A 15,617-nucleotide genomic window follows, 5' to 3' on the forward strand; every position below is an offset into this window, starting at 1 on the left:
GAAGCCAATCAGGTTAAAGTAACTCCCGTTGCTACAACGCCTTCAAACGTGCTGATAAAGGCCCCTGGGTAGATAAAATCGACACAAAAGCACGTTGAGAATAAAATCAGATGAGACAAAAAATAAAACAAAACAAAACAAAAAAAACATTCCTTTACAACAGGTGTCCCTAATGTTGTGTCCTGCACGTGTGCGAGCCGAGTGTCACGTGATGACCGACGTGCGCGTCAACGCACAGCACGTTCGAGGACGCGCACGCCAGTGCAGGCGGGACGTGGCCTTGCAGTCAAACTAGTTTGCGCTGGCCCTTTAAGGACTGAAGGATTTGGGAGTGACGCGGATATGAAACCCAGTTTAGTTATCCGTTTTTTTCTGCGCTATGAAAAATATTTGGACAAACTAGACTAACGGCTGTCAGACGGCTTTAATGAGCCAATTATGGTACCGGTTTACATGACTTGTTGAAGGAAGCAAGCGACGCTGTGGAAAGGGCGTCGGATCGGCCAGAAAGTCTTCCTCCGCCCGCCTTTCGGGGGGATTATACTCTGAGAACTTTGGAGAAGTTCTTTGTATTCGGGGCGGTCGAGAGGGCTTGGCCAGCGGGCTGAACATGGACTGGGGCACCGAGCTTTGGGTGAGTCGCTACCGAATATGTAATATGACTTTAGCTAGCTTTTCACGTGTGATTAGTTAGCTTCTTTTGATTCCCAGACATGGTGCGTTCACGGTCTGATTTGGAAACAGCGAATTTTGCAAATTTAAGTCCACGTTTGCACGATGACACACACGCACACAATTGCGGCTCACTTTATTAGGTACACGAGATGCAAACATCCCTTGTTTCATTTGATTTATTTTGGATGGTGAAGGTCGTGCAGGCTGTACCTAATTTAATGTCCGAACAGTACTTGCAGAGCACATCAAGGTTGTCGCGTCACCCCCCTCTTTTAAATGTTTTGCACTTAAAAGCAATTCCGTGCATGCATCTTCAAGGTGTCCCGCAGGGTTACGTTGCAAGCACAGGGAATTGTGTGTTATTTCCTTGTTGACACTTGGCTTCCATAGAGATGACACCACATGCTCAGTGTTATTTTGATTTGGAGAAAAAAAAAAAAAAATCTTGTATTGTAAATCACACTCGTGTGCAGTTTTACCGTATGATGTAATCATTGTCATTCACGTGTAAACAATGGCAGAAAAACTTGTATGGGGACAAGAGCTCAATAATAATTGTGGTTTTGTGTGAACAAACATTCAACTTGGTGCTTGTAGTTTTGTGACAGACAATAAAAGAATTGCTTCGAATAGTCATTCGACAACCGCAGTTGTGTTCTGTAATGTTTTTGAATGTTTACTCTGATAGCTTTTTGATCTAGACACTGTATGAACAAATAAACAAAGTATGCATATATAAAATTGGAAAGCTGACTCCTCTCAGCTTATCAGTACGACACTGATACCATTCGTTCAACATATGGAAGGCCCTGTTTCCATTTCTCGTCATTGCTCACATGGCCTTAAACTCCTCTAAGCACTTAATAGGCACTGTTTCTTTTGCACTGAGTGGTATGTTGCCACATTTTTTTTCATGCAGTTTTTCCCCACACTTATTCCGCAAAGTACATTCTTTTTTACTAGCGGTCAGATAATTAGGTCTGTTAGCATCAGGCCGCTGCAGCTCATAACAGCTTGTGAGAACGAGACACCAGTAAGAAGGACGGTATAGTAAGCACGTAGGTGACGTCACGGAGACACTTTCTTTGACAGGCAGAATTGCGTTGAAGAGAAAAATGCTGCAGCCTCATTACAGCGTTTCCCCCTCGGGCCATGTTTCCCGTCCCTTTTTCTGTTCAACGTGATTGTGCAACAGCCTAATTAGTTTTGGCCTACTTTGATTGGACGGCGGTAGCGGCAGTGTGAAGAGCAGGTTCTTTAGCTTGCTTAGGTATTTGCTGATCCAGATGATTATTTGTGCTTTTCTACCCTTGAGAAATTATCGCTATACATTTGTTTCTTCTGGTAATTCTAAGTTATAAATTAATTCCTTTCCTCCAGTGTGGAATTGGGCGTCCATTGCTCACTGCTTAAAGGTTATAACACTGTGATTATTAATGCTATTCATTAGCTCTAAGCTGATGGACAGTGCTAAATTACTGACTCCTTAAGATAACATAATAGCAGTGTTTGTCTTTCTTTGGAGTGGATTAAAAGATATATGCCTGTGAGTAATGTTATATTGTTTGTCGACATGTGTTGCTTCACCATTCAAATGTGTTATCACACTGTAAGTAGTAATGAATTGAAAACAGGAAAAAAAAGATATATAACAACATAATTGACACTAATAACGAATTCGCTACATGATTTGCTGCAGGGAAAATGGTTTTGAAGAATAACTAGGAAATGAACCAGTTGCTGGTCTCATGAATGTTTACCTCAAGAGTCACTTGTCTGGCATCTGATCAGACTTTAATCCCACTGCTATTTAAAGGTGCGTGGTGTGCAAGACCAGTGTGGCGGCTCGTGCTAACCTGATAGCGAGCGCTAACAGGGATGGATACAGATGGTCACAAACTGTTCAGGTGTCACAAGTCACCTCTCTGTGAATGAACTTTAAGTAAATCGCTTCGCTATATCAATGAGAAATGGTAGACATCTTGGCCCTGAAAACTCAAATCCTTGCACCGTTTCTAAAAATAATCATCTCATACAACCGTGACACACAATGATGCGGCCCTGCTGTCTGAAAATGTTCCAGACGACATAATTACTCGGACCGTGAATGAATAGCATCACGTGTTGATGTTTCACGCTCGTAGCCTCAAGGCCGATCGGTCAGCTAACTCTAAAATTGCAGAGTAGGACTCATCCACACAACCGACCTTCTTTTTAATTTGAATATTTTTGCTATTCTTCACCGTACCGCAGTGCAGTGGGGCGGGTGAACAAACGTCAGTTGGATGACCTTTTTGTTTTAGGCCAGAGTCTTTAACCTTTTACTCTGTTCTGTAATTAGCCCAAATGTCATCTCCGGAAGGGCGAACAAGGACTTGTATGGGTTCCCCTCTTCAATTTTCCACCTTCTCCTCAATACTAGTCACAAAGAAATCCCGGGAATCTCCCGTGAGAGACGATCAGCAATCTCATCACTCGCTCTTGACAGAGTTGCCCGAGCGTGGCCTTTTATGATGGAAATCAAATTCCACTCGGCAGAGAATGGCGAGGTTTGCCGCTGACATGAAACGCAGTCTTATTTTACGCTACATTTGTCGTCAATTTGCCCGTCGTCATGCGTCGTATCATAGCAAGTGCTTGCGGGCCTCATTATCATAATATGGAAGATATTTTTGGAGACACAAATACGCTTTTTGCTTGTGTGGGCTTTTTAGATTCTTTGTGTGTCTTTAAAAATAAAATAGTTGTTAGCATCTGCGTATTATTGAACATAATAATGCCCTTGTTACTCGCCAACATTTCGTGATTCGACCAAGCTAGCGACATAAAGTTAACTTTGTTTCATGCTATTTTAGCCAATCAATGGGCATGTCTTTTTTCTTTGAATCATTACACGGCTGATCTGGTCATAAATATCTCTTTTGGTTTGGAACAGAAACATATTTAGAAATTTGGACTGGCTCAGTAATTTCGAACTTGATGATACTTTCGGGGCATGTCTCAAAATTCATAATTATAACCTCCCTAAATTTTTCCATGTCCCACTTTTGTTTTTGCTTTGGTAACCATGATACTTTTTTCCCCCAATTATATTCCAGCATCCATTCACATGGAGTTCTTGTGCATCATAGCACACTTGAGGCATCTGTGTCGTGTTTCCAAGTGACCAAATATGGCTCCTTTCTCTATAAACGACAACGATTCTCTCATTTGGAATGCCGGTGTTGAATTGGGCATGAGGAAGTGCTCAAGTGAGTTTGCGGTAGCTTGATCTGCTGGTTCTTTTATCTTTGCCGGTGTTTTGTGGTTTCTATTTATCCAAATATGTCAGTGTCGCGACACGGCTTGTCGTTTAGGCGTGAACTTCTAATTGCACCAAGCGATCATTTCGCGTCATTTGTGAATGGAATATTAGATAAGCAGCTGATGCGGACAAACATTTTTATACGCGTTTTAACCGTAACTCTGCTACATGTGGTTGGAATGTCTGCAGCGTAACATGAAGCAAGATTCTTGACAGCATTCCAGCCAGTGCAACATTAACTCAACATGAATCACATCCTGCAGCGAGCGTCTCCTTTTCCCTAATCACTCCCTCGTGTTTTATTTTAAAGAATTTTTGTTTTTGTTTTAAGGACCGATGTGACGTCATCGAGAAGCACACGCACTCCGGGTTGGAGCTGGTGGAGAAGTATGTGAAATTTGTGAAGGAGAGGACGGAGATTGAGCAGAACTATGCCAAGCAGTTGAGGTGGGCCTTGTCCTTCTCTTGGATCATCTCTTTCTAAGTGTGTGAGCGAGCTGTTTATGGCATGTTTGTCTAGTCTCATGACTCTATCGGAACACACTGGCCTCATTCTCCAGCTGCAGTCCCACTGCTCCCACTCGCTGAGCATGCGCTGAGGAAGTGGGAGCAGACGAGCACATGACACACAGGATGTGGTCAGAGGAAGAGTGAAATGAGGAAGAGGGCAGGCATTTTTTTATTTATTTATTTATTTTAAATTCCACACTGTGGTTGACAAGTGGATGAGTTTCCGCATGTTGTGATGTCATTCGACTTTTACTTTCATTCACCCAAACTTCCTTCTATTGCATCTGCATTGCAAAACACTAGAAATATAGAAATGTGCAGAAATATTGGGACACATGTTGGATTTAAGGTCACTAAGCTTTTTGTTTGATTCGGTTTGTGTCTGGAATGTGAGGTTGCACTGAAGGTGTCCCAATACTTTAGTCCAGACTGTGTACATCGTGCCGTTATTTTTGAATCGCTTTTTGTCTTGTTTCAGAAATCTGTCAAAGAAGTTTAATCTAAAACGGAACAGCAAGGATGAGCCAGATGTCAGGTGAGCTACAATAAAATACAAATGACACTCCCAAGCTGTTAGCTACATTTTTTTGCAGGGCGCTAACGGCCTTTACCGCCTCCACTCAAATCTCTTATCACGACTTCCCTCAGTGTGTTATCTAAACTCCTCATCAGCGTCTGTTTGATCTTTTCCTCCGCCGCGACCTTTAGGCTCACCAGCTACCAATCGTTCATGGAAGTCTTGAACGAGACAAACGACTACGCGGGCCAGAGGGAGCTGGTGGCCGAGAACATGCTGATGAACATTTGCGCCGACCTCACTAAATACCTGCAGGAGCTCAAGCTGGAGCGAAAGTCGGTCAGTAGTTAATTTGACACAATTAAATGGATTTGTGGGACAAAGTATTGCGACACACCGTTTTTCCATAAAATCCTATTTGGATGAGATCCATGAGGAAGAAACAATCCCAAAACATTTTTGCTAGAAAGTTAACTTCCTGTAGGTGTGTTCCAATACTTAAGTACCCTGGCAGTCGATATAAAGGAGGGGGTTGACGTGCGTCATGGTCATGTGGACATCGAAGCCAAAGTGGATGTGCAGCAATGTGGCGTCTCTCGGCGAGGAGTCATTCCTTGGCTCCGTCTCATCGGATTATCAGACTGAAGGCAGACGAGACGTCTCTGGCCGACACGCTGGCATTTGTTCTTTCCATTTTTCTCCCCCCCCTCCTCCATCGGATTGTCACTATTCACTCCCGCGTTTACACATGGCTGCCCTCCCCCCTTGGTTGTCACATGAACCCCCCCGTCTCAGCCCCCACCCTTCCTTCCCCTTTCGCTGACTCTATTTTTACAAATGTCTGCAGTATCTGATGGAGGCCAAGAAGGCCCAGCAGGCGTTGGAGAGCACCAACAAGCAGCTAGAAAGCGTAAGTGTGCTCTCGTATTGACACGGCATGGAAAGTTTATGACAGATTTCATCCAGTCCGTACATTCTAAACTCATTCGTTGCCATGTAGACATCAAAAATTTATTTATTTTATGTTTTTATTTATTTTTTATTTTTTATCTTATTTTCATTTTATTATATATATATAGTTTTTTTTTTTAAACTGTGTCGTCCACTTTCCAGAGTAAAAAGCGTTTTGAGCGGGAATGGCGAGAAGCAGAGCGCGCGGCGCAGAACGCCGACAAGACGGATCAGGATAATAACGCCACTAAGGCGGATGTGGAAAAGGTGAAAACAGTTTGAGGAGTTTCATTTTCTCCAGTCATGGCACTTATGATGTAAATCTGTGTCTTCTTCCCGCGTGTTCTCGCAAAGGCTAAGCAACAAGCTCACGTGAGAGCGCACGTCGCCGAGGAATGCAAGAACGACTACGCCGCTCAACTTCAAAAGTTCAACAAGGAGCAGAAGCAGTTCTATTTCACCGACATGCCGCTCATCTTTAATGTAAGTTATTGGGGGGGGGGGCAATCATTCACACCCTCTGGCATCATTCACGTTGAATCACACCAAAAGCCGAAAATATACAAAATATTCATATCATTCTCAAAATGGTTGTGTGTATGAACCAGAAAATGCAAGAACTGGACGAGCGGCGGATGCGAAAGTTGGCGCAAGGCTACATCTTGTACTCGGATATAGAGAAGCAGGTGATGCCCATCGTCGGCAAATGCCTGGACGGCATCACCAAAGCCGGCACCAATGTGAACGAGAAACACGTGAGTCCCTTCGACTTTCTTCCCGACTTTGAACAAGTGCAGAAAAGTAATAGTCAGATGGCGCTCGCCACTCAGGACACCATGGTGGTCATCGAGCAGAACAAGTCGGGCTTTGATCGGCCCGGCGACGTCGAATTTGAGGACTACAGTCAAGGCATGAATAGAACGTCGTCAGACGGCAGCGTGGGAACCCCCAAAGGCTCCATTGACCATACGGTCAAAAACCGAAGCAAAAACTTTTGGATTTTCAGCAAAAAGTCCAAGGTAGGATTTTGCATGTCAACGATATTTGACCATATCAAGTTGAATATCAAGTGAAACTTGTCCATTTATTTCACCACCGTAGTTCAATGATGATTTGAATTGAACTACAGAAATAAATAAAGGTTTCGACGATATTCAAATGGGATGCAACTGTCTAGCCAAAACATGAATGTAGTAGCGTAGCAGTCAACTAGCGGGTGTGGCTCCTTGCATGGCGGGCCGAGCCGGAACGGACCTCGCTCCCGTTCTAAACCTCCACAGCATGCAATTTTGGAATCATAATGCCCTATTGCACTAGAGTGTTTCTAGATCCCACCTGTTTGCATGATTGAGCCCCCCCCCTCTCCCCTCTTCAAGACCCCCCCCCCCTACGCACAGGTCAACCGGCAGTCAAGCGTTGTGCTGCGCTTGTGCTTTCAGAGCCGGGACAACATTGAATTTTTCCTCGGCAGGCATGGGCAAAACACACTGCTTCCATTATCCTCGGCGCTACAATCGCAAGCATTGTGAGGACAGGCCGCAATGTTATTTGCCGGGTCAGTAAAACGGGACTCGGGGTCAAGTGGCGCTGGCAAGTGGAGAAGCTGTTAGTTCGTAGCGACGACGTGCGGGGGGGAAAAAAATATATATATATATTCGCTACTAGCGCTAAATGGGTTTTGCTCACTTTCTACGCAATACTGCCACCTACAGCACTGGAGTGGAAGGACGTCACGGTAGAGAGATTTTTCTAATTATCAATCAGCATCGGGCACGTGAAGTCGCTCGCTCTTCGAAGTCACGAGTAATCACCACCCCCCTCCATCACCCACACCCCCCCCTCCCTTCTATTCACAGCACTAAATGACCCCCTCTGTATTCCTTGTTTGCTTGTTCAACGCCTCTCTCCGCTCAGCATGTCTCCCCAGGCTGCGCTCGGCCGTGCATGTGTGTGTGTGTTTGTGTGTGTTTGTGTGTGTGTGGTGTGCGTCGCTGCGTGTCATCAGTCATGCTCTCCTAATTAGGCCCGAAGCCAGATGAAGAGCAAGCTCACTTAAAGGGACTTTCTGGGTCTGGCAATGAAAGCACCACTTCTCCTGTATTGCTGGGTTTTTATTTCTGGATGAGCCCAAAAAGCCTCGTTTGTTCGTTCGCTTGCTCGCTCGTGTGTGTTTGTTTGCTGCTATGTTGCCGGGGCTCAATGTTGTCTTCTTGCTTTGGATTGGGCTTCAAGGTGTTGACGGTGTCTTTTTCTTTCTCTTGTCATCTTGTTTTGTCTTTTTGTCCCCCCCCACCCCCCTCTGCTGTACATCGACCCGCCTGCTTCCTGCTGTCCCCCCTCCTCCCCATCCCTGCCTCTTACCAGCTCTCCCCTTCTACGCTCCCACCTTTCTCCACCCCTCCCGCCCCCTCGCCCATTAACGGACCCTCGTCCCCCAAGTTTGGCCGGGACCCCCTGTCGTACTGTTTGAAGGAGATCAATAAGACAGTCAAACCCAGAATCTCGTCCTTCCGCACACTCAGGAGATCGGTGAGTCGGTCAACCGCTGGGGCCTGCACATGTTATGATGTTGCTCCACCTAAGCACTACTTTTGTTTTATTGTCATTTTCTGGCTGTGTGTGTGTTTTACTGTACAGTTCATGGAATGTTCCTCGCATCACGTTTGCATAAGACACCATTGCATAGACTCATCATGTCTTTTTAACAACACTAAGCATGTGTTCCAAAACATATTTTGCTTCCTTCCCTTTTTTTAGAAGTTCACACCAGAGAGGATTCCGGTAATATGGCAAGCACTGGTTTGCAAAGCGGGTGACTCATAAAGCGGCCACCTTCCCCATGCAAATACTTATTTGGTTACGATAATAAAAAAGAAAAAAAAAAAAGAAGAGCAAACCAATCTGACTCAGTTGCTCGACGGCTGACAGCAGTTGACATGATTTTTTTTTTTGCATTGAAAAGGTGGTCACTTGTTGGTGGAGGAGAGGACACACAATTGGTCACGCTATGATAAAATTGGGCTTCTTCAGCACTAGGGAACATGAGAAAGGAGTGTTCGGGCTACACTGATTACAAGGGGGAATAAATCGGTTGGAGTGCCGGCGGAATCTAGATTAAAAAAAAAAAAAAGCAATTAAATGAAAATGTACGAGAATTTCAGCGGGCGAATGTCAGTTTTAACAGTTGGATTCTCATCATGGCTGTATTCTCATAATATTTCAAGATTCAGATTTTGAGGTTGTAATGGCTCTTTTTTAAATGTTTTCATTTTCAGAATTCTCTGGCTTTTTGAAGTTTGTGACCTTATTATTCTTAAGTAGATAACAAAAGCGGCAATTTGAAGGTTCGTCTCACCATGGAACATGACAATAAAATATGTTGATTTCAAATGAAAATAAATTCAAATACTAGATTAAGATCTCACTTAATGAGAATAAAGTAAAATATTACATTTAATTTCAATTTTTAAAAAAACCTATCCATATCTATATACATTTTCAAATCTCCAATGTGTTTTTTTTCTCTTCAAAATCTTCTTGTAATATAGCTTCCATATTAAAAAGCTAGTTTTCAGTGTGCCTCCTAAAATTCCATCATCCAGCGTGACCAACTGTGCCCAGATTAACCTTTTGTTTTGGAAAGTAATCTGATCTCCAAACGTGAGAGCGCCTTGGTGTTTTTTCCTGACTGTGTGTGTGTGTGTGTGTTTGTTTCTTTTCTGTATGCTCCGCAGCGTTAACGTTGACTTCCTGTGACCTTTTTACAGCCGGCGGTCACGGAAGACTTCACGCACCTCCCTCCGGAGCAGCGCAGGAAGAGGCTGCAGGAGAAACTGGAGGAAACTGGCCGAAGGTTGCAGAAGGAAATCGATCAAAGGTTCGTTCATCTCCATCAGGGCTCCCCCTAGTGGACGTAGCATGCATTGCGTGAGTGAGTGAGTGAGTGAGTGAGTGAGTGAGTGAGTGAGTGAGTGAGTGAGTGAGTGAAACTTGTAAAATTCTCTCTCTGTCTGGCTGTCAGTGAGGCCTTGGGAAAGATGAAGGACGTTTATGAGAAAAATTCTGATTTGGGAGACGCCGGCAGCCTCGTACCCCAAATCAACCAGACGAATCTGAATATAGAACACCTCAGGCAGGAGCAAAACAAGTATGAGGTAATGTCGACTTTGTGGCTCGTCTTATTTATTTTGCCCTGTAATAGGGCCATGCTCTGAATTATTAATCTGAACATGAAGTATTTGTAGCAGCCTACTGAGAGAGGCAATTAGGCCTTTTAGTTTGACGGGAGCAGGTACAAGGTATTACCTTGTCGAAATTAAATTCACCCGCAGGAGCTTAATCGCACCGCACGGCTTTTTTTGGTGCTAATTCTAAGTTGCAAATCAACTTGTTAACAGCAACACTTAAAAAGTGTTAAATGTGAGCGGTGCAAATGGATGTGCTATTTATATTTTTATTGTATTATTTTTTTCTATTATTCTATTATTTTAAGTATTTCTATGCTATTATTATTTAATGCTGTGAAATGCTTTTCCAGACATGGCTGGCTGACGCAGGTGGTCGAGGAGACACGCCACGATACAAATCTCACTCCTTCAACAACAACGACACTCACGTACCGCTTAGGTGATTGGCGTTTTCCTCTCACCACTGTTTGACCCATTGAGATTGCCTAGACACCCATGTGTGTGTTCTATCCAGCCTGGATGGAGCACACTCCGATGGTGGCACGCCCGACGCTTCCTCCCACGCCATCTATGCTGAGTTTGATGATGACTTTGAGGACGAGGAATTGGCGGCGCCCATCGGGAACTGTACAGCCATGTATAACTTTCCCGGTATGTCGCTAGCTTTATTATTACATCCACCTTGCCACAAATAAATAACAAAAAATGTTAGCAATCTGATTATCTTTGCCCTTGGGGGGGTGGGGGGGATATTTCGAAATGTTCATCATCAAGGTTCTGTCTGTTTTTACAGGCGCCAGCGAAGGCACCATCGCCATGCAGGAAGGTGAAGTGCTGGCCGTGGTGGAGGAAGACAAAGGCGACGGCTGGACTCGCGTCCGGAGGAGCAACGGGGACGAAGGCTACATCCCGACGTCCTACGTCTCCATCTCGCTCCATAAATGACGCACGCAAGGCGAAAGCAACAAGATTGGACTCCCTTGGAGGGAGAAAAAAAAAAAAAAACCAGTTAAGGGAGCCATCGTGAAGATGTTAAAGCGCTTATGGGCAGGACCAGAAGCGCTACCACGAAGTAGGGGAGGGGAGGGGGGTGCGGGGCTCATGCAAATGTTGTCCCAAATCGGTCAAAGCACGGTGCTAACAACGTGTGTTCCACATGGTTTGCTCTTCTTGTAATCCCATTTAGGAAAAACATTTTCGGATGAGTTCTCAGCATCACTTTACATGAAGACGCGGTGACGCATTTGCTTCGAGTCAAGTTTTGGACCTCGATTGTCTTGGTGTGTTTTCATTTGTTGGTTGACAGCAGACAATCGCAGACCATCGTCCCAAGCTCAAAAGACACAGTGCTGTGTTTTCTATTACATGTAATTTATTACAAATGTTTATGTCCTTTTTTTTTTTTTTTTTTTTTTTATTGTTCCGCTTTGAATTTAGTAGTTTTTTTTTCAAGTTCTTGCACACGCAGCGGAGAATGTAGTCACAAAAGGGAGCAGAGGAATGCACGAGTTGCAAAAAGTAGTGACTATTGTATTTATGTAAGATACACTTTAGAGTCACAACAAGACCACTATTGTCTTATTTAACCTTTTGAAATTAAGATTTTTACAGTTTGATAGAGAAGTGAAAGACGCTAATTATTCGTAGTGCGTTGTTCTTAATTGTCTTCATAAGCTTTTAAGTTTGTTCTCGACTACGTTTCGGAGGAAACATTTGTCTTTGGTGCCTTTCAGCTAAGATTCATCAACGTTATTGGTACACATGTCCATATTCACCACTTTTGCATTAAAGTTATTTTCTTGGTTCAGAACTAAATAAATCTGGAGCACATTTTAACGTTATTGTTTGTTGTCATTCATACTCTTACATTCTAATTTCATTTTCAATTTGTATGTTTTGTATGTATTATGTATTATAGCTTTTCTAGAAGCTGTTTATTTATTTTTTCAGCTGGTTTTCTTTTAAAATGTATCCTGTGCATGTATGGAAGTAATTATCCATATTCATAGTAGAGAACGCTTGAAACATATCGACCACTAGATGGCACTGTTGTATCTTTCCAAAATAAGACTTACTGTAGCTTTCATCGTTCTTCGCGTGTTTATTTCATACAGATCAAATGCATTGTGGTTTTCAAATTGCTTTTGAAATCGACCCACCAAAATGTGTCTAATTCCAAAGTGAAACACTTAAAACAATGTTTTTCTTGAGTGTATAAATTCTAAAAAAAAAAATCTAATATCCTCGCTGAAGAATAATCACTATTACTCTAAACATCCAGAAGTTAATGATCGGAAATCGATTGGGAGCGCTCCACCGGGTCGGAACATTTATCGCACACAAAGGCTCAGGGAAAAGAAACGATAAAGGGCAACGGCGTACACTTTTTTTTTATTATCCATCACCAAAAATGCATTACAAGTGATTAACGTGTCAGTCAATATGAAGGGGGGGGGGGGGGCTTTCAATAATGCAATTATCTGCCTCAACCAAACAATATAAAGACTAAAATTGTATTTTATAGCCAATACTTTTTTTTTTCTACGTACTATCCAGTTTCATAAACACAGAGAGTAGACTTAGTGGTTTCTGTTACAAAAAAGCAATTACAGTATCTCTCTGGCTGCTGCACCATGGGTGTTTAAAGATTTAAAATTCCATCCTCAAGCAGTTGCCCAAAGAATGAAAAAGGGATATATCCACAGAGGTTAACTTTTTCAGAAGCTCTGGTGGTCTTATAGCATATTTCTTCCTCCCTCCTCCAAGCCACAACATTAAACAATTTTACGAGGCCAAGTCGGAGTGAAAAATACTGAATAATTAAATATTTCAAGTTGAGAGTTTGCGTAGCTGCTGTTCAGACACCTTGTGATTCGTACAATGAAAGTAATGAATAAACAATAAGGCTTTTTGATTACTCTCTTATAAATGTACAAATAATCGTCCCGAAGCTTGACGAATGCCTCATTTTCATTCCTGGGGTTATGTTTGCCTCTTTTTTTTTCTTCCTTTTCTTATTTTTAATAGATTCATCTATTGGACTTTCTGCAACCATTCATTGATGCATTGGCGTTGCCTTGGTTTCTTTTCAATTAGAAGATGGGAATGGCCAAATTGCACTTTAACAGGACCGTTTTGGGTTCTGTAAATGCAGCATTATGTCAAGATGTTTACTATGGAAATAGCCTCTAATGATGATAAAAATGTACCACAAGGAACATCACTGTTGTTCATTAAAATTTACTCCTACAGATGCACAACAATGGTTCTAAAGGACAATCTAATTATATTTATCGGTATTTATTTGTAAAGTCACAAGTCACAAGATCTGGGGTTTTTTTTGATTGACTGGAACACCCATGTAAGGAAGTTTTGAATTTCCCAGTTGTCATGAATACAACACAAGGTGTTTTTGCCAATTATGGCTAAAAAAAAACAAAAAAACTCCATAAAGACTTCGCCAGCTTGACTTGCCGTGTTTTGTCAGGTATGTGACATTTACTTTTTCACCCTTTAACATGATATAACCTATATTATACAGGCACATAACTCGTTTGTGCATTTGTACTTTATTTTATGTCTACCAAATTACCTTTGAGGCCAGTGGGTGTCCATTTTGGGTGTCAAAAAAACCGGTGTGAGTTTTTAAGTTGCTTTATTTGGCCAACACCAGCTTTTGTTTGTTTGGTTCACATTTAGCATTGCAAATTGTTTTCAATATCAGTTTTCAAACCAATATGACCCCAAAAAAGCAATTGTATTGTACCTAATAAATACACAAAGTGGCCACACCTGTTAATTTTTATTTTATATCCTAAACAACATTAAATAGTGTCCTCAAATACTCTTCATTTGCATATAGTGAGTCACCATCTGTGTTGTTTTGAAACTATCCCCTCGAGTCGCTCTAATGATTCTAATTATGCTTACACAACATCTTTAAAAACCAAAAAGAGTTTCATCATTTAAGTGTACGGGGGGGGCCAATAAAACAAGTGGGTATCGATTACACTCGACATTTATGCCAGTACTTTACTAAGTTACAAGAGTGGTCATTGCTCCTCTCATATTTTGTTGATGAAGGTAGTTGAGGGGAGCAGCTCCTCTGTCAAAATGTCGCAGAGTTATAGATAAATGTGTTGCAATGTTGAGGTGTACCCTGTGCTCATTAATCATTTACTCAGGGATGTTTATAAGCAGTGCATTTAAATACAGATTTAAAACTATATTCATGATTAATTTTGTGAAATTAATTGGAAAGCAGTATCTGTCCAATTCCATTACTAGCGATATGGGAACAGGTATTTAAATTACGAATGACAAACGGTAAGTGACACCAGAAACCAAAACACACGATTAGAGTGTGATGATTTAATACTTAGTTCAAATTGTCACTTGGTGTTTCTTTATTTGGTATTTATTGATTTGTTTGACCTAAACCACAAATATATTTTCTTCTCAAAAGCCAACCCTGACCCCTATCTTCTAATTCGATTTTTAGGAAACACAACTCGCAGGCAAACGTTGGAGATGAGGAGCTTTGCTAAACCCATGGCGGAATATCCACCGTCAAGAAGAAAGCAAGCTTGAACGTAGAAGGTATGTTCATCACCTTTTTTGATTTTCAAAAACACTTACTGTGGCTCGCTAAGCTTTCCAAAAGCGGTCACTGAATGGTTGCTTGTCTATATGTGCCCTGCGATTGAGTAAGCTATCAGTCCAGCATGTACCTCGTGTCTCATTCAAAGTCAGTTGGGATCGGCTTCAGCTCACCAGCGACACTAATGAGGACAAGTGCCAGAGAAAATGAATAGATGTTTGTTTGAGATGGTCGTGCTTCAGGTTGTTTTGGGTCGCTCGGTTGAGGGTGATAGAAGATAATTGGCTTTCTTCCCCTTAATAAAGATCCGGCAAAATACGTTTGAAGTCCATGCAGTGCTACATCCAATTTACTTAAAGACAAAGAGTCATATCAATAATGGTTTTTAATTTAGTGTATCGGAGAAAGTCTTCCAATTGTAGAATGTCTCTGACTGATCGGTGTTCATTTTCTTTTGATTTTCTGGCTGTGGCAGCTGCATTTCTTGCCAAGCCCAGCGTCGGTACCGAAGGGCAGCCCCGGAGAAAAGTAGAATCAGAGCAAAGATGTGCAATTCCCTCGCAAAAGCGTGCTTCCAGCATGTTACTAATAATACTTGAGATTTAATTAGAGAATTTAATTGGTGGCGCCAGCTCAAGTTGACGCGTGGGGAAGCGCGGGTGACATCGGCGGCTGAGTCAACAAACGCCATGCTGTTTTTTTTTTTTCTTTTAATCCTTTAAACTTTTTATTTTATCTAACAGTAAGGACATGTTTTTTTATCCTCTGAGAAAAACGACGAATATAACAGCGGTTACTCTGTCACTTCCAGTATTTGTGAAAGTCTTCTTAGTTTGTGTTTGATTGTATATATTAATACTAGTCCAAGTCACA

The 15,617-nt window shown here is 42.2% G+C and overlaps 2 protein-coding genes across 3 annotated transcripts in view; both read left to right on the forward strand.

Moving 5' to 3' along the window:
• The first annotated feature begins 158 nt into the window (after positions 1 to 158).
• Positions 159 to 11,985, forward strand: trip10a (thyroid hormone receptor interactor 10a). 2 transcript variants are annotated; one of them, XM_085933355.1, is made up of 16 exons: positions 159 to 634; positions 4,311 to 4,426; positions 4,968 to 5,024; positions 5,198 to 5,345; positions 5,854 to 5,916; positions 6,120 to 6,224; positions 6,312 to 6,440; positions 6,566 to 6,712; positions 6,788 to 6,976; positions 8,322 to 8,486; positions 8,715 to 8,738; positions 9,725 to 9,834; positions 9,979 to 10,111; positions 10,495 to 10,583; positions 10,659 to 10,795; positions 10,938 to 11,985. In XM_085933355.1, exons 1-16 carry the CDS (start codon positions 611 to 613, stop codon positions 11,087 to 11,089), a joined length of 1,788 nt encoding a protein of 595 aa, XP_085789481.1. In that variant the 5' UTR covers positions 159 to 610; the 3' UTR covers positions 11,090 to 11,985. The 2 variants fall into 2 exon arrangements, with proteins under 2 accessions (XP_085789481.1, XP_085789482.1); XM_085933356.1 differs by lacking the exon at positions 8,715 to 8,738 and having other exon boundaries at positions 162 to 634.
• Positions 11,986 to 13,573: 1,588 nt separating this feature from the next.
• Positions 13,574 to 15,617, forward strand: part of rdh8a (retinol dehydrogenase 8a) — an 86,073-nt gene continuing 84,029 nt past the window's right edge. Inside the window, exons 1-2 of the mRNA XM_085933328.1 lie at positions 13,574 to 13,631; positions 14,646 to 14,743. The gene's annotated coding sequence lies outside the window, so the exon portion shown is untranslated. The remainder of the gene's footprint in view (positions 13,632 to 14,645; positions 14,744 to 15,617) is intronic.

The sequence above is a fragment of the Syngnathus leptorhynchus genome, chromosome 16 (assembly GCF_054491065.1).
Source record: "Syngnathus leptorhynchus isolate UIUO chromosome 16, UIUO_Slep, whole genome shotgun sequence".
NCBI lineage: Eukaryota > Metazoa > Chordata > Actinopteri > Syngnathiformes > Syngnathidae > Syngnathus > Syngnathus leptorhynchus.

What these genes read in the sequence shown, in the direction of transcription:
- trip10a (XM_085933355.1), top strand. Translation starts at nt 611, where the DNA reads ATGGACTGGGGCACCGAGCTTTGG. An exon ending in TTTTCAGCAAAAAGTCCAAG is followed by an intron (nt 6,977 to 8,321) that starts GTAGGATTTTGC and finishes GCCTCTTACCAG; the next exon opens with CTCTCCCCTTCTACGCTCCC. An exon ending in AGGAGCAAAACAAGTATGAG is followed by an intron (nt 10,112 to 10,494) that starts GTAATGTCGACT and finishes ATGCTTTTCCAG; the next exon opens with ACATGGCTGGCTGACGCAGG.